The sequence below is a fragment of the Pollicipes pollicipes genome, unplaced genomic scaffold (assembly GCF_011947565.3).
Source record: "Pollicipes pollicipes isolate AB1234 unplaced genomic scaffold, Ppol_2.1 Scaffold_4002;HRSCAF=4701_pilon_pilon_pilon, whole genome shotgun sequence".
Classification (NCBI taxonomy): Eukaryota; Metazoa; Arthropoda; class Thecostraca; order Pollicipedomorpha; family Pollicipedidae; genus Pollicipes; species Pollicipes pollicipes.
In genome coordinates, this window is record NW_023596420.1 from 8207987 (window position 1) to 8228110 (window position 20124).

Genomic DNA, 20124 nt, shown 5'->3' on the forward strand with positions numbered 1-20124 from the left:
CCGCGGCCGTCTCCAGGGCTGCGCGCACGGAGCGGGACAGGTCGCCCCCGGGGTGCGACCTGGGACAGGCGGCCGCCAGCCGCCGGGACCGCCATCAGTTACGTAACGAGCGGCAACTTGTCGAGCCGCGACCCGCTCCGAGACGCGTCGTCCGGCGGAGATTTACTGCGGGGGGCGGAGGTCCGGGACGGTGGCGTCGCTGCCCAAGAGTGTGTGGGTGGCGGCAGAGAGACACCGAGCTGCAGACCAGGGTGTGTGGCTCCTGCCCCGACCACAGGTCGGGACGGTGTCGGCCTGGCCTGGACCGACGCAGCGCCGTGAGTTGAACTCGATCTGAGCCGTGCCAGTGCTGGCCGGCGTGGGAGGAGCAGCTCGCTAGCCATCCTTTACGCGCAGTAGCTAAATGAGGGACGCCTCTTCGTCGCAAGCGATATGGCACGTACGCCTCTACGCTCGCCTTCCGCCGCTCCTGGAGCAAATCTAATCAGGCGGACTCCTCTGGCGGTCGGACCAGTGTTACCATTATGGACGCAACGTGAGGCCGTACCAGCAGCGGCTGAGAGACGGCGTCCATGTTCGCCGCCGGAAACACCGCCGGCCGGCTGCTCGCTCCCGGCGGAGCCGACGAGAGTTGCAGGCCAATCTTGACTGGCTTCATTTCGCCTGGTTTATGAGCCGACAGTGGAGGACCCTCCGCCCGTCATCAATCTGATTAATCTCTCTCTCTCTCTCCTCTCTCTCTCTCTCTCCTCTCTTCTCTCTCTCCTCTCTCTCTCCTCTCTCTTGTCTCTTGTCTCTGTCTATGTCTCTGTCTCTGTTCTCTGTCTCTGTCTGTCTTGTCTCTGTCTCTGTCTTGTCTCTGTCTCTGTCTCTGTCTCTGTCTCTGTCTTGTCTCTGTATGTCTGTCTCTGTCTCTGTCTCTGTCTCTGTCTCTGTCTCTGTCTGTCTCTGTCTTGTTGTCTGTCTCTGTCTATGTCTCTGTCTCGGTCTCTGTCTTGTCCTCTGTTCTCTGTCTCTGTCTCTGTCTCTGTCTCTGTCTCTGTCTCTGTCTCTGTCTCTGTCTCTGTCTCTGTCTCTGTCTCTGTCTCTGTCTCTGTCTCTGTCCTCTGTCTCTGTCTCTGTCTCTGTCTCTGTCTCTGTCTCTGTCTCTGTCTCTGTCTCTGTCTCTGTCTCTGTCTCTGTCTCTGTCTCTGTCTCTGTCTCTGTCTCTGTCTCTGTCTCTGTCTCTGTCTCTGTCTCTGTCTCTGTCTCTGTCTCTGTCTCTGTCTCTGTCTTGTCTCTGTCTCTGTCTCTGTCTCTGTCTCTGTCTCTGTCTCTGTCTCTGTCTCTGTCTCTGTCTCTGTCTCTGTCTCTGTCTCTGTCTCTGTCTCTGTCTCTGTCTCTGTCTCTGTCTCTGTCTCTGTCTCTGTCTCTGTCTCTGTCTCTGTCTCTGTCTCGTCTTGTCTCTGTCTCTGTCTCTGTCTCTTGTCTCTGTCTCTGTCTCTGTCTCTGTCTCTGTCTCTGTCTCTGTCTCTGTCTCTGTCTCTGTCTCTGTCTCTGTTCTTCTCTGTCTCTGTCTCTGTCTCTGTCTCTGTCTCTGTCTCTGTCTCTGTCTATGTCTCTGTTCTGTCTGTCTCTGTCTCGGTCTCTGTCTCTGTCTCTGTCTCTGTCTGTCTCTGTCTCTGTCTCTGTCTCTGTCTCTGTCTCTGTCTCTTGTCTCTGTCTTGTCTTGTCTCTGTCTCTGTCTCTGTCTCTGTCTCTGTCTCTGTCTCTGTCTCTGTCTGTCTCTGTCTCTGTCTCGTCTGTCTATGTCTCTGTCTCGTCTCTGTCTCTGTATCTGTCTCTGTCTCTGTCTCTGTCTCTTGTCTCTGTCTCTGTCTATGTCTCTGTCTCTGTCTCTGTCTCTGTATCTGTTATGTCTTGTCTCTGTCTCGTATCTGTCTATGTCTCTGTCTTGTCTCTGTCTATGTCTCTGTCTCTGTATCTGTCTCTGATCTGTCTCTGTCTCTCTCTGTCTCTGTCTCTGTCTCTGTCTCTGTCTCGTCTCTGTCTTGTCTCTGTCTCGTCTCTCTCTTCTCTCTCTCTCTCTCTCTCTCTCTCTCTCTCTCTCTCTCTCTCCTCTTCTCTCTCTCTCTCTCTCTCTCTCTCGCTCTCTCTCTCTCTCTCTCTCTCTCTCTCTCTCTCTCTCTCTGTCTCTCTCTCTCTCTCTCTCTCTCTCTCTCTCTCTCTCTCTCTCTCTCTCTCTCTCTCTCTTCTCTCTCTCTCTCTCTCCTCTCTCTCTCTCTCTCTCTCTCTCTCTCTCTCTCTCGGCCCTGGTCTTGGTCTTGGTCTTGGTCTTGGTCTTGGTCTCTCGTGGGAGAGAGGCGTCGTTGTGAGCGGCTCTGGGTTCACGCCAGCGTGGCTGTGCAGCGTGATCCGTTGGAGAGGACTCGCTGTCCGTTGGAGAGGACTCTTGACAGTCGCAGTGTCGGCCTCGCAGTCTTCAGTCGTGTCAGCTGTCTGGCTGTGTTTTGCGCTTGGTCCGATTCGCCCGTGACCCCGTCCCACGGGTTTCCGTGGGTTGGACATGTGTGCGTGACGTGCGTGTAGTGCACCACCGCGCCCAGACTGGTCGTCTCCCTCCTTTACGTGATCGGTGTTTGCGGTGACTGAAACCAGCGCTTCCCTTTCTCTCATACGTATTTGGGACGGCTGCCTTTATTGGCTCGAATGTGCTTGCGCCCACCGTGTTTGGCGCTCCGCACCTCGCCAGGATAGAAATTTGGCCAGTACGGAGTGTAAAACTAAGTAGAAACTATCGTGGTATTCGAGCAGATGTGGAAGTCGTAAAGCTTTCTTAAAAAGACCGTGGTAAGTAAAATTACCCAGTAAGCAATCATGAACACATCTGGTTCACCAAGCCCTTGCAACAAAGGATTCAGGCGTGCCCAACGGTCACAAAAGATTACACGTCCACACTCGTATTGCTGACCTGAAAGGTGGCAACCTAACGGGTCTTTTGATGTTAGTTACTGTGCGTTGGTGTTGTTAGTTTTGTGCGGTGGTCTTGGTTTTGGTTGTGTCTCGTTTGGACTCCCTCCTGATCTGATCCACGTGCGCCGCTGACCCGCCGCGCGCGCTCCTGTCCTCCGCAGGTGACCCGGGAGCAGTACGAGATCTACTGCGAGATGGGCAGCACGTTCGAGCTGTGCAAGATCTGCGCCGAGAACGACAAGGACATCAAGATCGAGCCGTGCGGCCACCTGCTCTGCACGCCCTGCCTCAGCTCCTGGCAGGTGCGTCGGCAGCGCACGTCGCTCCCGCGGGGTTCGGCCGCGCATTCGGCCGCCGAGCGGCCGTTCTATTGGTGGGAAGACGAAGGGAGGTGTCTGAATGCCGTGTGAAGGGACGGATACGAGACGGATGAGTCGGTGCTGTGATCGTTCGTCGTACTTTGTTTTAGTTGAGTTGTGAAAGGAAATGAATTGTCTAAACTTTTTGAAATGTCGTCGGATGGCTGCGCCGTCATAGATAGGATTAGCTATATTCGGTGCTGTATATCTTTCAACTGGGTTAACGTCCGGTCACAGATGATTTCCGTTGGGAATGATGGGCTAGCCAACCATGCATCGAAAGCTTTAATCCCGCGCGAGACAGGACCTCTTCCGCTCCAATGTTGTCCTGTCCTGGTTTTGTCTTCTTAACATATTTCAAAGTCGGCGTCAGGGGATCTTGGGGGTGAATTGTCGCCTCACAGCGTCCCGCGCCGTACACCAGTACAGTGTGAATGGACAACAAGGGTGGCACGTAGGACTGCCCGGGTGCCTGGATACATTGCGGCTAAGCTTCTTCACCCCCGCACTAAACGACATGGGCAGACGTCGTGGTCCGTCGTGCGCTGGCAGTATTGTCACGGCCTGTCAGCGGAACTGACCCCGATGATCCGCGTCCCGCCTCGTCCCTCGTGCGAGGGCAGGCTGCCCCTCGTGCTGGCGGCGGGGAGGGGCCCCACCCCCACCCCGGTGCCGGTGTCGGCTGCCGTGTGTCGCCGCCGCCGCCGGGCACGGCCGTGTTTCCGGCTTCTCTCCGCTGGCGGCGGGCGGCTGCGACCCTGATCGATGTTTACCCGTCGCCTAGCAACGCCGTGCGTCACGGCTGCCTGCGGGCAAGGTCGCGCGACCCGTGACCTCTAGCGGGGCTGGGGCGGCGGGCCGCTGTGCTCTGGTGAAATCTGAGGGTGGGTTGTTGGACTGTTACGTCGCGGCGGACGGGGCAGGCAGGGTTAGGAGTGCTTAGATAACCCGGGAGGGGGTGGGTGGTAGGGGGAGGGGGAGTGGACTGGCGTGGGTGGAAGCTTCCGGTGCCCTGCGTTATGAGCAAGAGCAAGTTATTACAGGGGCGGGAGGCGGCAACTGATGTGTGCCTCGGTACCCGACCGTGGTACCGTGGTATATATGTGTTTGTTCGGCTCCAGCAGCGGGCTCATCACTTCATCGGCCGCGTGACATTTTGACCCGGATTTCAGAGAGAGACGTATTTCACTCGTCAGATCGGAACAAGTGGCGGTATAAGGCTCCACGTTGTGTGGCTATACCAGTGAAATGCGTTGGTGCGCAACATGTCGATTAAGCTTTACAAGCAGACAAAGCCGAGGCTTGGAAAATTCCTTTCAGAAACGGTGCGTAACTAGGCCCGTCTGTCCCCTCCGAATGAAGCCGACACGCCATTTTCAAGCGCGGTGCCCAGCAGGCCACGGGACGTCGTGATTTGTTAGAGACGCGGCTGTGGACGTGTCGCTCGAGCGCCACGCTGCCGTAACGTGTGCGGGGGGAAGTGGCAGCGGGCACCCCGGGGAACTGACCGCGAGCCGGTGAATGGCGGTGTGCGCCGCTGGCATCGATTTCAGCCCCCGGGCCGCCTAAGTGCTTCGGGCAGGGGGCCCGTCGGCTAAACCACTTTAGCTTCGTCGTTTAAAAGATCTCCCAGCACGCCTGGAGCGTGCCTTCGCCCGTGCTCAGGGTCGCGGTGGTATCGCTGAATTCTCGCGGGCGTTTTCTTCGCTGAACTATTTCGGTAGAGGTGAGCCGGCGCCGCCGTCTAGGTCGTGCTCGGACGGTTACGGCCGAAGTCGCTGTGTAAATTGGCTTATCACAGAGCTGTTCCGTGCAGCAGGAACCCGTACTTGTGTGACGTCTTAGCTGTAATAGGCCTGGTCGTGTCAACTCCTGTCGTGTTGACGCTCGTGTTCGCCACTGCATGGCGTTGGGGGGGGGGGGGGGGGTCGCTTCCGGCAGCGACTTGGCCAGCGTGTGTTAACGATCCCGTGGGAACCGATTCGACTGATCGCGTAGAGCAGGCTTCGGCTTCGGTTGTGCCTGAGGGTGTAAACATGGAGCACGCAAACACCTTTGGTGTCTGCGTGGTGCATTTTTTAAGTTCTTCGATTTTCGACCCGGCAGTATATTTCAGCAGTGTCATGTGTATGTTGGCAATGTTTTGGTTTGCATTCGATGGCGGACAGCGGAGGCGGCTCGCATGGGACCGTCGTCACGGCCGTCGTGTCGTGATCCCCTGGTTGCTGTTTCATCAGAATTGTTTGATTATATTTTGCCGCCGCATGTCACTGCTTTGCTTATTAGGGTCGTCGTTGGACCATGTCAACTTGGTCCAACTGTGCCGAGCAGTGTGGCAGGCCGAGCGGCGACCGTCTCTCCGTGTCTGACGCCGCGCTCTGTCGCTCCGTGGCGCCTCCGCAGGACTCGGACGGCCAGGGCTGCCCGTTCTGTCGTGCCGAGATCCGCGGCACCGAGCAGATCGTGGTGGACGCGTTCGAGCCGGGCCGGCCGGGGCCGCGCGTGCGCTGCGTGCGCCGCGAGTACCCGCCTCCGCGACCGCCGCCTCCGCCGCCGCTGCCGCCCAGCATCCACAGTCCGGCTGAGGTACGCGTGCGGGTGGCGCCGCCCGCCGTCGGCGGGGCGAAATTGAAGTTCCCCTCGTGGCCGCAGCATGTGTGGCGGCGCACTGGCCGGGCGGTGCGGGAGGACCGAAGCGAGTGGCAGTCTGCTGCTGCTGCAGCTGCATGGGGCCTCGGTGCTGCTGTTACCAGACGCGTGCAGTGGGACCAGACCAGTGGGACAGCAGGACATGGGACCGGGGGCTGAAGGTTCGCGTCGACATGTTGCTAGTGCCGCCGGCCGAGCCTTGGCTGCCCCTCGCCGTCGCCGCTGCTTTGTTTGGCCCGCTCCGGACGGTAGCACCTTGGCGCAGACGTGCATGAGTTAGCAGACGTGTCTGATGTTGCCGCGATCGCATCTCCGTCGCATCAATACCGCCTGGGTGCCGGCTGACGGCGGGTCGTTTGACGGCCGTGCGGGCCGTTGGCGGTGTGCCGGTGACTGTGGACCACTCCCGCGTGGTCTGCTGCTCAGTCGGCCTGCTCCTCTCCCAGCCGCCGCACGTGGGCGACCGCTGCCCAGATAACGCTTCGTAAAATCGCCCGGTCGCCTGTGCCAATGAACGTGTGTTGCCCCGTGCAGTCATGCCGGGGTCGCTGGTGCATCCCGCCCGTGATACGGCGAGCCCGTGTGCGTAGCTGGCACCCATGCTGTAGCTAGTGCGAGCGAGGAGGGCAGCCCGGCTGTCGTGTAGGCGCGCGTGTCCGGCGCTGTTGCCTGCGTAGAGCACGCCCCCGATCGTGTGTCGCTTTCCGGGCAGCCGGGTGCCCGCTAGCCCGCCTGTGCCTGCTGCCCCGGCACCGGCGCCGGCGCTGGCGCCGCTAACCCTGGCCAGCGCCGGCCGACGACGGCCCCGCCGGCGGCCGGCCGACCGCCCGCATGGCAGGTGGGTACCGCGCCGCTGCCGCGCGCATGCGCTGGCCGGCTGGTCTGGTGCCCAGGCCTCTCCTCGCTCGGTGTCACCCGCATCGACAGAGGCTTTCGTTCCCCGGCTCGCGCCTGGGATCTTCGGGCCCGTGTTCTGTTTCTCTTTTCGCTCGTGATCCCCTTTCCTCATTGTCTCCATTTTCCCGCTTCATTTTCTTTTTTCCCTTTTCCCGTTAGTCGCTTCTCTCTTTGGCTGTCTTTGTCTTCCTTGTTTACCCCCTCATTTCGCTTGACCATCACTGTTCGCCCCCCCCCCCTCGTCCGCATTCCCTCGCCCCCTTTATTTTGTGCCTGTCTGTATTCCTCTGGGCCTCTGTCCTCTGTCTTCCCTCTCGCTTTCCTAACCTTACGTTCACTAACCCATGTGCTCCATAGCCGGGGGATAACGCCGCTTTGTGAATGCCATTAACCTAATAACCAGACGAGAACGCACTCGGTCATTGCCAGCTGACTGTACGGAACGACGCAGTCCGTCTCAGCGCTGTGACGTAACGCCGGTCGCAGCCGGACGAGCGTGTGTGTGGGTGTGTGGGTGTGTATGGTGGGCGGAGGCCGGGTGACGGCGCGGCTGTCCGCTGAGCGCGCCCTCCTGCCCAGAGCGACGACGAGCCCTCGGTGCCGCTGTACCCGTTCCTGGAGGCGCGCTCCTCCCGGCTGGCCGACGTGGGCCGGCTGCCGGCGCCGCCGCTGCCGCCGCGGCCCGGCCTCGTCCGCTCGCGCAGGTCAGTGGCGCCGCGTGGGCTGCAGCCCGGCCCGGCCCGCGCCGACGCCACACCCGGTTACGGATCTTGCAGGGCCGGGAGTGGGGCCGGTAGCAGAAGCGGCAGGTGTTTCACGTTTGGTAGTACAAGTGCGATGTGTGGAGGGTACCACCGGTGTCTTATCTCGGGCTGTTTGGCTTCATTACGTGTATCCTTAGCACCTACTTTTTTGTTTGCCTGTTTTGATTTTATTTGAGCTTTTTAGCGACCAGTCAGTCAGCCTCTAGCGTTCACGCTGCGTCTCGTAGCCCGTTGATAAGGCCGGGTTCTATCCATTTCCCACAGTCTGACCCCGGCTACTGTCTCAGCCGTTTCGTGGCCTCTGACCAGCGGCAGTCGTTGCCCCGGACGAGACCGACGCTGTGATCTCCAAACGTTCCCTGTCGTTCGCACCCAGGGCGCGGTCTCTGTCACGCGGACCCGGCTCGCGCCGACCGTGCGGTGACTGACATGGTCCCGCTCTGCCCCAGCTCGCACCAGCTGTCCTCCGTCGAGGCGCAGCAGATGACGCGAGTGGACTCGGACTCCGGCGAGGCACCGGCCAGGCTGCATCCAGGTGAGGGCACGGATATCACTGACTCGCGGGAGCACGCGTTACGCTCACGGGTGAGCACAACCCGCATGTGGGGACACGTTACTGCCGACCCAGGCTGCCCGTGCCAGGTCCGCTGTCGGCCGAGATTGATCGAGGCTGTGGTGTTAATCATACTTAAATCTGATATATGTGCCCGCTTTTGATCAGACTGGTCTGCTTTAAAGGTGTTCTGGCTTTTTGATTCCCTATATTTTTTTCAGCGAGTCATCATTTCTGCTGGATTTACGTACTGTGTACGGTTGATCATGCTACGAATGGGCTATTTCATGCTGCATTGGGATTTCGTCTGGCAGATTTTGCTGCTGCTACGTAGGCCTAGGAAGAATACTTAAAAGCGTTCTTGTCGGCAATAAGCAGACTTGACCGATACTGTAATCGGTCGGTATTTTCAGCCACGTCGGAAGGCGTTGTCGTAAATCAATGATGTAGGAGCGCTTCCATGAGCGCGTGGGAGTAACCAACGATCGGGGAGGGCAGATCAGTGCCGTGGAGGACGGCGCTGTTGCCACGGTTAGACCACCGCTGCGGATAAGCGGAGCGCTGAGGCTCTATAAGGGGTGTTTGGCGTGGGACACAGCCGTGAGGATGTGACCAATGGGGGAAGGGACATGGGTTAAACCTTGCTGAACCAGCACCCCCTGTATCCGACCCGAGACCACACAGTGCATACTGTACGCAGCCCGATATCTTGACGCACGCGCGAGGCCATTTTGGCGGGTGGCAGGTAGACACTGTGAGCAAAATATGACCCTTGCCTGCTAGTCTCCCAGCAATAAGTGACCGGGGAGGGCTGCGACGATCCAGCAACAGACGGCGCTCATCTGACTGGCAGGCTTTGGTCGGGGCGCTCTGACGGAGAGAGACCGGGCGTTCGCCTCCACGTCTTCACTGCTGGCGCCTCAGGATCCATGCCTGCCCCCTCGAGCACCCCTGAAGCCGAACCCGCCCTTCCACCTCACCCCGGAGCCGTGTCTGCCTCCCAGGCCCAGCTCAAACATCTTCCCTATCAGCAGGTCCACGCCAGAGTCCAGCCCACCCCCCAGACCCGCAGCGGATTCCGGTTCGCCCTCCAGGACTGCTCCGGATCCCTGCCGAACCACGGCGGAGCCTGGCCGCTCTCCGCGGCTCGCCGGAGAGTCCCTGCCATCCTCTTGGCCGACTCCAGAGCCCAGCCCCGCTCACAGGCTTACCCCAGAGCCGGGCCTCCTGCCCAGGGCCTCCCCGGAGGCCAGTCCACCGCCGAGGCCCTCCGCCGACCCGCCGCCGACCTGCCGACCTGCCCTCGTGCCCAGCCCGTCCCCAAGACCCGCTCCGGAGCCGAGTCAGCTGTGCCGCTCGTCCTCGGACCCGCTGCGCGGCGCGCGGTCGGTCGCCGACGCCCCGCGGCCGCCGGCGGAGGCGCGCGCGCCGCCCGAGCCGGCCCGGCCGCCGCCGGCCGCCAGCCCGGCGCCGCGCACGCCGGTGCCGGCGCCGCGGGTCTGTCGTCCCGAGACGGCATCGGAGCGGCACGCGCGCGCGCTGGCGCCGCCGCCGGAGCGCGACGCGCCCGAGCCGCCCTGGCAGCCGGCGCACGACTACCAGAACGCGCTCGTCGGCAGCAGAGGGCGTGAGTGTGTATATCTTTTTTGGGGGGAGGGTGGGGGGCGACAGGTGGGTCGTAATTTCGCGTTCCATCTGCTGCTATCCTGCTAGCGTGCACGCACTCATGGGTGGTTCGTCGAGCGTGCCAATATCGGCACAGTTGCGTCATCACGTGTATGGCCTGGCTCCGCGCCGCGGCGCGCCTGGCGGGGCCGGGGTGTGGGGACAGTGGCGGAGCCGCCGGCGGGCCTGTTCTGACTGGGCTGGTGGCGGCGCTCTGTTGCAGCCAGCCCGTGCCCGATGACTGTCGAGGCTCCACACGAGCACCACAAACCGCCGCCGCCGCCGCCGTCACCGCCGCCGCCCTCGCTCGCGGGTCCCGGGTAAGTGGTGCCGCCCCGTCGGGTGTTGGCGTTGACATGAAAGAGCATACGGACCACTTGAAGGTTGGCCACGTTATGGCTGGCTTTTGCAAAATCCTTAGCTGCTTCGGTGGCTTACAAGACAGTTCTTTGGACATCCTGTAGATGGCGTCATGTGAAAGTGTCACTTGCTGCACATCTCGGACAAGTAGATCCAGGTCAGCATCTTAAGCGCGATCAGTCAGTGGGGAAACGAAACCTCAGAGCGTCCGCGGCCGTGGTCCTATTCCAAACCGCATAGTCTGCCCGGCCGTGAACCCGCCGGTAGAGCGGCGCATTTCGCTCTTGCCGCCCGCACGCAGCGGGCCGGGCGTAACGTTCGCCTCCGGGGTCGGCAGCAAGGAGGGCGGCGTGATATCGTATGAGAACCTGCGGCTGAGTCACCTGGCCAAGCTGTGCGCCGAGGGCTACTCGCAGCGGGCCGTGTTGCGGGCGCTCACCATCTCGCAGAACGACATCCAGATCGCCAGGAGCATCCTCAACGAGTACGTCAACCGCGCCTGGTGAAGGGCCGGCCTGGAGGGCGGCGCAGAGGGCGGGCGCGGCGCGGCGCGTGAGGCAGCGCGCGCGTGTCCGTCTCTGCGCGCGCGTGTGTGTGTGTGTGTGTTTGTGTGTGTATGTGACGGCGGAGGCTATTGCGGTGTGAGCGCATGGCTGTATTGGTATCAGAGAGGAGTGCTATTTTTCTGGCGCGTGGACGTGGTGGGGAGCGTGTCGCGCCCGTGTCGTCGGTGTCGACCTCCGCATCGGAGGTGTCATCGGTGCTCGTCCGCATCAGGGTGTCGTTGGTGTCATTATCTTCATCGGAGATGTCGGGCCGCGTCGGTCACTAGGTGTCATTGTCTCTCTCCCTGCGGCGATTCTGCGCATCAATCCGCGGTGTTGGCCGCATGAGCGCGCCGTGTGACCCGAACGACGCGTCAACAAAACTGGCGGGCTGTGGGGGCGCGCCCGTCAGCTGGCCGGGCCGGGCGACCGCGCCGGGCCCCTCTGTCGGTGCTGACCGCGCCGGGCCCCTCTGTCGGTGCTGACCGCGCAGGGACCCCTGAGGTGCGCCGCTGCCCGGGGACCGGGCGCTGTCGCCTGCGCAGGCTGTGCAATACCGGCGCCCGCCGACGGAGCGGGCAGCCGGGCGCGATCCCCGCTCCCGCCGGTCCGCCGCGCCGCCGATCGCTGCGTGCGTGACGGTCCCGTCTCTTCCGCTGGTGTTCTCAGACGCTCTGTTGGCTGTTGGGGAGCGAGCACAAATGCCATATCCGTTGTTACCTATTCCGCTGTGGGATATTTTATCGCTGTCGCGCGAGTGCGCGTGCCGGCGTCCGGGCGCGGACCACGTTTTGCTCGGACGCGGACGTGTTGGCCGCGGCGGAGCGTTCATCCTCCTGCCGGCCAGGGTGGGGCCGGGCCGGGCTGGGTCAGGGGACTGCGGTAGTGTCCGCTGTCGCTCCGCCGTCGTCCAGCCGTCGGAGTCTGCGTGGGGTGCTCTTGCGAACGTCTGTGTGATGTGACCGACCCTGCGGGACCCGACCCTTCCCGGGACCTGTTCTCCTGGTTTTCTGGCGAGCTCGCCTGCGGCGGTGGGATGCGCGGGCTGGACGGTAGTGCTGCGCGACGCCCCGTGGGATGCGATGGTGGGCCGCGGTCGGCACAGCTGCGCGCCGCGCCTGATCTGACCTGACCTGACCTGAGCCGGGCCGGGCTTTGAACTCCCTGCCGTGGGAGAAGCGTCCACCGGGGCGGGGCGGGACGCAGCCGGCCGCGTGCCGGCCTCAGCAGACCCCGCCCCACCACCGGGGCCGGGCGGGACGCGGGCGGCCGCGTGCCGGCCTCAGCAGACCCGCCCCACCACCGGGGCCGGGCGGGACGCGGGCGGCCGCGTGCCGGCCTCAGCAGACCCGCCCCACCACCGGGGCGGGGCGGGACGCAGCCGGCCGCGTGCCGGTCTCAGCAGACCCGCCCCACCACCGGGGCCGGGCGGGACGCGGGCGGCCGCGTGCCGGCCTCAGCAGACCCGCCCCACCACCGGGGCGGGGCGGGACGCAGCCGGCCGCGTGCCGGTCTCAGCAGACGCGCCCCACCACCGGGGCGGGGCGTGGGACGCGCCGCCGCACGGTGTGGCGGAGCTGGTAACTGGCCGGCTCGTGTGGTGTGAGCGGCGCGCCGGGTCGGGACTTCTCAGTGATACGTGGGAGGATGCAGGTGCAAGGTGAGCACGTGAGAGCGTTTGCTCGGCTGTTTTTGTGGAGAGCTTATTGGGTGCAACGCCACTCATTGGACATTTTGGCTCCAATTTGAATGTTACCTCGCCGTTCCTGTATAAGAATATATTATTTAGTCTGGACGAACCCTTTTCACGAATGCCGAAGAGATCTTACAGCGGTTTCAGCCTGATTATCTGCACGGAGAGGCGGCGTCGGCACCGGGAGCGTTGCTATCCGCCACGTAACATTGACTCTTGCGTGAGTGACGCAAAATGTACGTCAGTTGTTACCTGGGAGACTCGTCATTCATGGATTACACGGACTCTTGTCCGTGTTAAGCTTTTCTGCACGGTAAGGTTATTTAACTTTTCCTCTGATGAGGGAAAGAGGGAGTGGATGCAAGCCCAATGGCATCGGTTTTTTAGGATACCGCTTCGGCATGTTGTGCAGCATCGTCCGAATTCTCAGTTGCCTACGGCCCTCCATTGCGTGCATTTTGTCACCAAGGGCGTGTAACTAGGTTGGTTTCGGAGCTGTGACTATTTGTTTAGGAGCGCTGCACGACGATCTACAGCCCAGGAGGGAGGGCGGGCGGCAGCCGACAATGCCGCGGATTGTACGCGGCATCGTCGGCCGACGTTTTTATATTAATGGCCCCATATATCATAAATGTATGCTCAAAGCACAAAAACATGTGTCCTTAGACTCAGAACTGAACATTGAACACTTCTGTTTGTGTTTTGTATCGCCTCAAGTCATGATCTCGTAGGACTGATGTAAGGCCGAAAAGCATGATTTTCTTCCAAATTGGACGTCTGACCTGCCTTTATGAAGTCAATTATTGACTTCATAAAGGCAGGTACCGATCGCGAGATGTCATTGAGGCCAACCCGCCGATGTTTTCTGCCAGGCTCTATATTAGTTTGGAAACGCCAGAGATGTCGCCCCCCCCCCCCCCAATCAGTCGCCCCTATTACGAAAAACGGTGGGTCAGCGCTGATGTACCGATGCTAGCCAATCTGACGTCCCCTGTGAGTGGTAATCCTCAACTTAGCGGAGCTGGAGCTGCAAGATACTTTTAACCCAACGTCAATCATAGACATTTAGTGCCGTATCATAGACATTTAGTACAACGGCTAATAGCAACAGCTTCCGTAGTACCCTGGTTATCGGTTACATACCGGTATAAGAAATGCGTCTTTCGAAATGCGTCTCAGCGTCCTTGAGCGTCTGGGCCTGTGCAAAACTTGATCCCCCTGCACGTCCGAGAAGCTTCTCATCGTTAAATGTCAACACCTGCCCGTCGTCACGCGCACTGTGACCGACACCAGTGTCGCATGGGCGTGAACGGATGCCGGGTCGTTAAGCCACCACGAACGTTGAAACCGTCGTTTGTGGAGCCGACTGACCCGTTCAGTGCACCTTTCGTGGCAATCCGCGCAATCGTTTGCGTTTGCTGCTGCTGGCTCCACTGCGCGAAGAAGTGACGCGTCGGCGCCTGCAGCGCCATTAGCAGCGACGCAATCTTAACTCGCGTCCCAGCTGTGTGAGATGGGTCTCATTTAACATGCTTGAGCTGTTCAGCATTTATGGTTTACTCGGACCCAATGCTCGTTAAGCAGTTCCACGTCTCCGGACATAAGATACATGTGAACTTAATCTTAGTGAACCGGCCGTCTCCTGCAAGAAGCGATGCTAAATTCATCGTTCCTGGGACCTCGTCACAGGAACGTCGTGATGCCTCCGATTAACACCTGCACTTGAACGGAACGTCGTGATGTCCCCGACGGCTTCCCCTTCGCTCAACCGGTTTCGCCTTCACATTCAAAGTGTCTTTTTCCTATATCTTTTTTTAGAACTTTTTCGTCTTAGATCGCCACAAAGGTGAGCATGTCACGTGTGCAAATTTCGGTTTCGTTTGTGCAGCCGCCCGTGCCGTTTTCAGAGGTATGCTTGGAATTAGCAAAACAGCTTATGAATTACCGAAGGAATGAATAAAATGAATTGGCGAATGAGTGTTGTGAAATGATTATATGATTGAATTGCGAATCAGTTGAATGGATAATTTTGGAAGAGATCACGTCCGATTTGCAATCGTCACGTTTAGTAATATGACACATCGTGTGCTTTCATGTTAACAGTATGCTGGCCTTTCCTCTTTGTCGTCTCTCCTCTTTTGATTTTCGTGCGCGGCGTGCGTAATTTGATAAAGACAATCGACATGACTGCCCTGGCGTGCCGAAAACAGTGTTATTTCGCGCCGCTCGTCCGCCACGGTCCACCACGGCTCGGCCGCAGAACGTTTTTTGCCAGCCTTTGGCGGCGGCAGCGGCGGACTTCGGCTGGTGCGACCCCTCGGCCCAACGGTTCGGCTCCATCAGCGCGAGGTGTGACCCCATGACGGAAGACGGCTCGTCTAGACGATATCGCCGCCTAAAGCTGGGCACTTGGATGGCGCGAGATTTCCTCGCTTTGGTCCTCATCGGCGGTTACTGCGATCGCAGATCCGGCCGGCGGGCCGATGGATCCAAACTGCTGATGTGCGTTGCGGACCACGAGGTCACGCGCTGGATGGCGAGCAGATCGCGGGCTGATGGGCTGCTGTCCCAGGCACATCTAGCCGTTACACATAGCCGGTAGCCGGTTCCATGGAGCGTTGACATACGCATCAAGTTTGTGCAAGATTATATTCCAAAACGTCACCAGGATGACGCCGGCGCATTGCCTCTGGGCTGCAACCTGGAAGGCTGGTAAGGGATTGTTTATTGAATACATTCGCAAGATATAATCCCCGTTGAAAGCCGTGCATAGCCCCAGGCTCTGACCACGGTCGTCGTTTAATTCACCGGGGAGCGCTCTGTGCAACTCGATGCAGTCGTAACTCCAACACAACAACACCAGTGTGACAGCAGCGGCCGCACGCGGCGGCGGCGCTGGCCATCGGCTCGCCGGAAGAGACTGCAGGGCTGGCCGGGAACTGCGCGGCTCGGCAGCGACCGCTTCACGCACGGCTAGGGTGGAGGCCACGTGTGCGGCCATGGTACAGAGTGAGCTAACTAGCTAAGCGCTGTCGGGGCGGGACGGACCGCCTAGGCGGACCAGGCGGGCAGGGAATCATCAGCGGGTGCGGAGAGCGAGCGGGTCAACAGACGGCAGCAGTCACCTCTCGGTCTACATTCACATGACCTGACCTGCCTGCTAGAGCGAATTTGACCGTCGCTTTGCCCTCCTCATTGCTTGTCGCTTGTCGTCCGTCTGAGCGCCGGAACAAGCGACTGGCGATCACCCGGACAGACCCTGGAAGGACACTCTAGCGCGCAACGCGGATCTGAATGCAGCTCTTGCAACGAACGCGGTTGTAACACTGACGACAGGCGTCTCGTGCTTCGCCGTACAGGCACGGGACGTTCTGCACGTCGTCTGGACGCGGCTTGTCAAACAACAGCGTAGCTGCAAACCGACGGGCGACACGCGACACGCTGACCATTCGCCGGTGTGCACAGCCTATCCCCCCCCCCCCCCCTGCACGACCCTCCTCCCCGCGCTACACGGACCGTCTTCCCCGCGCTACACCGACGTCTCGCTATTGAGCCGTAGCACGAACTTGTTGCTCTTGGGGTCGATGATCTCCTCGGCGAGGCTGAAGTGCGGCAGCTGGAGCACGGAGCACAGGAGCGACACGTCGTGCCGTCGCAGCTGGAACACCACGCCCTCGGCGGCCGCGCGGTACGCCGACGCGACGCTCACGAGCGTCCAGTTCTGCTCGCCCGCGCCGCCGCTGGGCAGCGCTGGCGCCGCCGCCAGGTAGCGCTCGAGGAAGGCGCGCGGCGACATGTCGTGCGCCAGACACTGCGCCAGGTGCGCCAGGACGGCCTCGACGCTGGGGCGCGGCTGCTGGCGCGTGGCGCGCAGATACCGCTGCAGGGAGCGCGCGATGGTGGGGAAGATGGCCTGCGCCGCCTCGTACGGCTCCATCGGCGCGGCCGGGCCTGGCGGCGGACGCAGGGAGGGACACGTTGGCACTAGCAAGGAACGGCAGTCATCGACCATCAGTCTCCCATTCTTTCGTGACTGACACGTGACCTTTGTAGTGCATTGCGGCACGCGGCGAACTGATCTATGTAGTCGACATGGTCTGCATGGGCACGACGGTGGCCCAGGTCATGTCAACCGGCTGACGCAAGACCAGTGGGCGGGCGTGCATGGCCTCGCGCTCCCGACCAGACGTCGCGCCAAACCCGCCGAGTAAGCGTGACATCTGAGTCACAGCTGGAGAGGACAGACCGTGGACAAACGGACAGACCATGCGGGTAAACCTCCTCGACATGGGCAAGGCACGCCCTGTCCCACCTTGTCCGTCCTTGAGCCGTGTGATGTGCGTGAAGGCCTCCTCGGCGGCCGTCATCAGACGAGCGCGTCGCCGCCGCACGCGGCGCTCCTGCTCGTGCTGTTCGCGGTAGCGCTCGTTATGAGAACCCTCCCGGCGCCGGCTGCTGGGAGTGTCCTGAGGCGGGGTCTGGAATGGCGCACAGGTCGGGTCAGGTGTGGACCGGAGCGAAGGGCCGTCGGCCGGGCACTGGCAGAAGCAACTACACAGTCGGATGATGTTTACCCGTGCAGAGACGCTATAGGGATAGTCGCGGACTGAAGCATGAAATAGCAACCAGTCTCCCTTCAACAAGTATTGACAATGATGCCAGTATCCACCAAAATGCAAGTAGCGCTCTATACACAATTTTTCTATCCGTCCAGTAAATAAATGCCGGGAATGCGGCACGCCAAGAGCCAGCAAACACCGAACAAAAGGGTTGAGCCTGTTGAGAAGAACGACCGGTTTTTCCGGCCGATGATCACTGAGGGCGCTCTGCCGGCGGCCGGCGGTGACGCAGCGCGATCTTCCGTTCTGCATACCAGAACTGACTCATTCCTACGCGGAGGACAAGTCCAGCTCGGCACGCAGGCCGTCCCATTCGGGGTCATAATGTATGCCGCGTCGCTGCCGGGCACGGCGAGAAACGCTGGAATTGCGTCACAGGGACGGGTCGCAGGCTCGCATGCCTCGCTCCTGCCAACACGCTGGGCTCTGGCGGAAACGCGGCAATGGCCCCGCGGGTATCGCCAGCAGAGCACAGCCGAAGGCTGGCATCGCAGGCAGTCAGGTGTGTATCGGCCCGATGTGTGGAGAGGAACAGGCGACCAGGCCAGGTGTCTGAGGCCCCTCAAGCACTCACTGCGGGCTGCGTGTGCAGTAGGAACATAGACATATTCGTACTCAACAAGCTATATCACATACATTACGTATATCATGATCAGTTACATCACATATGTCGGGTATATCATGCTCAATGGTAGCACGTAGATCATACATAACATGTTAATTTATGTCGTATATGCACACTCTTCGTGATCACTGGCATCACATTGCACTTAGTTTATATTACACCATTCTTAACTTACAATATGTAATTATCCATATGCTGTGCTTCCCAGACACGTGTCCACCACAATGGCGTCCACGCACAGCGTTCACATGTTCGGATAATGTAGCGCGCCGCGGCCGGCGGCACGTTGGGTGTCCGCCGCCACGAGGGGCGGTGACCGCTGGTCACGTGCTCCCCACCGCGGACCGCACTCCAGGCCACGTGACCGCGGGCCGTCGCGGCGGCTCCTCCACAGCCGTCCCGGCGACGCGGGCTGTCGCGACGACTCCTCCACAGCCGTCCCGGCGGCGCGGGCTGTCGCGGCGGCTCCTCCACAGCCGTCCCGGCGGCGCAGGCCGTCGGCTCGCGGCGAGCAGCTGCGGTCACCGAGCGGAACCGCGCTCGCACGGGTACCCACCAGGCGCACGCTAAGCAGGGAAGTGGTCGTTGCGGACGGAGCAAGCAGGCCGCTAAGTGGACACTCGGTGGTAGTTATGGAGCATCTGTGAAATGGCTGGCGACCATAGCAATCGGACGGGCACGTCACCCCGCCATATGCGCAGCGAGTGGCCGCCATGCCTCGCAGCTCTGGCGCAGAGAACTACGGTGGACACATTGGACACCCCTCAAGCCAACCAGGCCTGACGCAGCGAACGTGCCGTCAAACAGCATCGCACTGTCGAGTGTGAGAAACTGGACTTGACACAGGCACAGCGGCATTCAGCAGCCTAAACTAAACTAAACTAAACAGCAGACAGTGCACACTCGTGACCAGCAACTTGGCGAGGACAAATCGGCTAAGGCACCTAACGAATTCGCGCTAACACACCATTCAACTATGCGCATTGAATTAGACCCGACACATTGCACATCCGTACACAGCATGCTAGAGCCATCACACCATGATCGTTACACAGAGAGTCAAGTCACATGGCGGGGCGGGGGGGGGACCGGGGTGTACAGCGAGCGGGAACTGACAAACGAGAACCAATGCATCACAGAGCCGGGTGTAGTGGTCACGAGCGTCTCCCAAACAAGAATCGCTTGTGTTTTCCACATGTCCGGGAGATTTCATATATGCCATAATTCATGCTTGCAGTAGTAATCGCCCGACGGATCCACCACTGGCGAACTATTTCGACCCACGTTTTGATCCGTTGCCTTCGGTATGCATTATTCCCGCCCCTCATTCGAAGACCGCTTCCTTGCTTGACAACAGAACATGACCCATTATCACACTACCTTTGACGGAGAGCGTTATCGAACTGATGAGGATTTATGCTATGGAGCATTATCAAGGCTGCACTCGTGTTGTCTGTACATCTACCTGTCATCCGCGAAGCGATTTGTGCTGTACACGGGGATAGGAAAATGAGGACACATACACACGCAGACGCACGGATTAATAGGTCAGGCTTAGCTATTTAGAAGAGCCGACATATCACATAGCTGCACCTGTTTGTGTTAAACAAGGGCCGCCGCACGACGTAACCATATACAGCAGGCATTAGCCGACAAACTATATAGTCGTATACTGCGAACCAGAGTTGACCAGTCGCATTGTATGCACCCGGCGGTTGAAGACATACAGATATATGTCGTGAATCGGAGTCGACCAGTCGCGTCGTATGCGCTCGGTGGTTGAAGACACATCATACAGTTATATGCCGTGAATCGGAGTCGACCAGTCGCGTCGTATGCGCCCGGTGGTTGAAGACACGTCATACAGTTATATGCCGTGAATCGGAGTCGACCAATCGCGTAGTATGCACCCAGTGGTTGAAGACACATCATACAGTTATATGCCGTGGACCGGAGTCGACCAATCGCTTCGTATACACCCGGTAGTTGAAGACACGTCATACAGTTATATGCCTTCAATGGGAGTCGACCAATCGCGTAGTATGCAAGCGGTGGACGAGAGCTGACGCATCATGCGGTTGGATTAAGCAAATCATGGCCATCACGTTACTCAGCAGAATGCAGGAAACTAGAACCGCCGCGCGTCCAGGAAACCAAACGTGCTCGGTTTGATTCCCCGCAGTGTCCGCGTTTCTGGCCAGGTGAGAGCCCATAGCCATATAGTCTCAGCATCTGAGTGTGTCGTAAAGCACCAATGGCAACAACAAACTAGAGCCGACGCGTCACGCAATTGTATGCTGCAACCTAGACAATAGACATCGTACGTCCGCTCGCAGCAAATTGGAGGAGACACATTGCACAGTTGCATGCAGCGGCCTTGTACAGAACATCGCACGACCGCCCGCGCAGAGGGACAGCGTAGAAGTGCCATGACCGTGCCCTG

At 60.0% G+C, this 20124-nt stretch overlaps 1 protein-coding gene and 1 long non-coding RNA gene across 2 annotated transcripts in view; both read left to right on the plus strand.

The window, feature by feature from the left end:
* Window positions 1-8508, plus strand: part of LOC119093489 (E3 ubiquitin-protein ligase CBL-B-B) — a 12607-nt gene extending 4099 nt beyond the window's left edge. The window contains exons 4-8 of the mRNA XM_037216448.1: window positions 3114-3254; window positions 5715-5897; window positions 7437-7525; window positions 8071-8156; window positions 8489-8508. Coding sequence (XP_037072343.1) covers window positions 3114-3254; window positions 5715-5897; window positions 7437-7525; window positions 8071-8156; window positions 8489-8508 — 519 coding nt within the window. The remainder of the gene's footprint in view (window positions 1-3113; window positions 3255-5714; window positions 5898-7436; window positions 7526-8070; window positions 8157-8488) is intronic.
* Window positions 7524-9557, plus strand: LOC119093641 (uncharacterized). The gene is made up of 3 exons (XR_005093647.1): window positions 7524-7561; window positions 8071-8156; window positions 9028-9557. It is a non-coding gene; the product is annotated as an uncharacterized LOC119093641 (long non-coding RNA).
* The last annotated feature ends 10567 nt before the right edge of the window (window positions 9558-20124 follow it).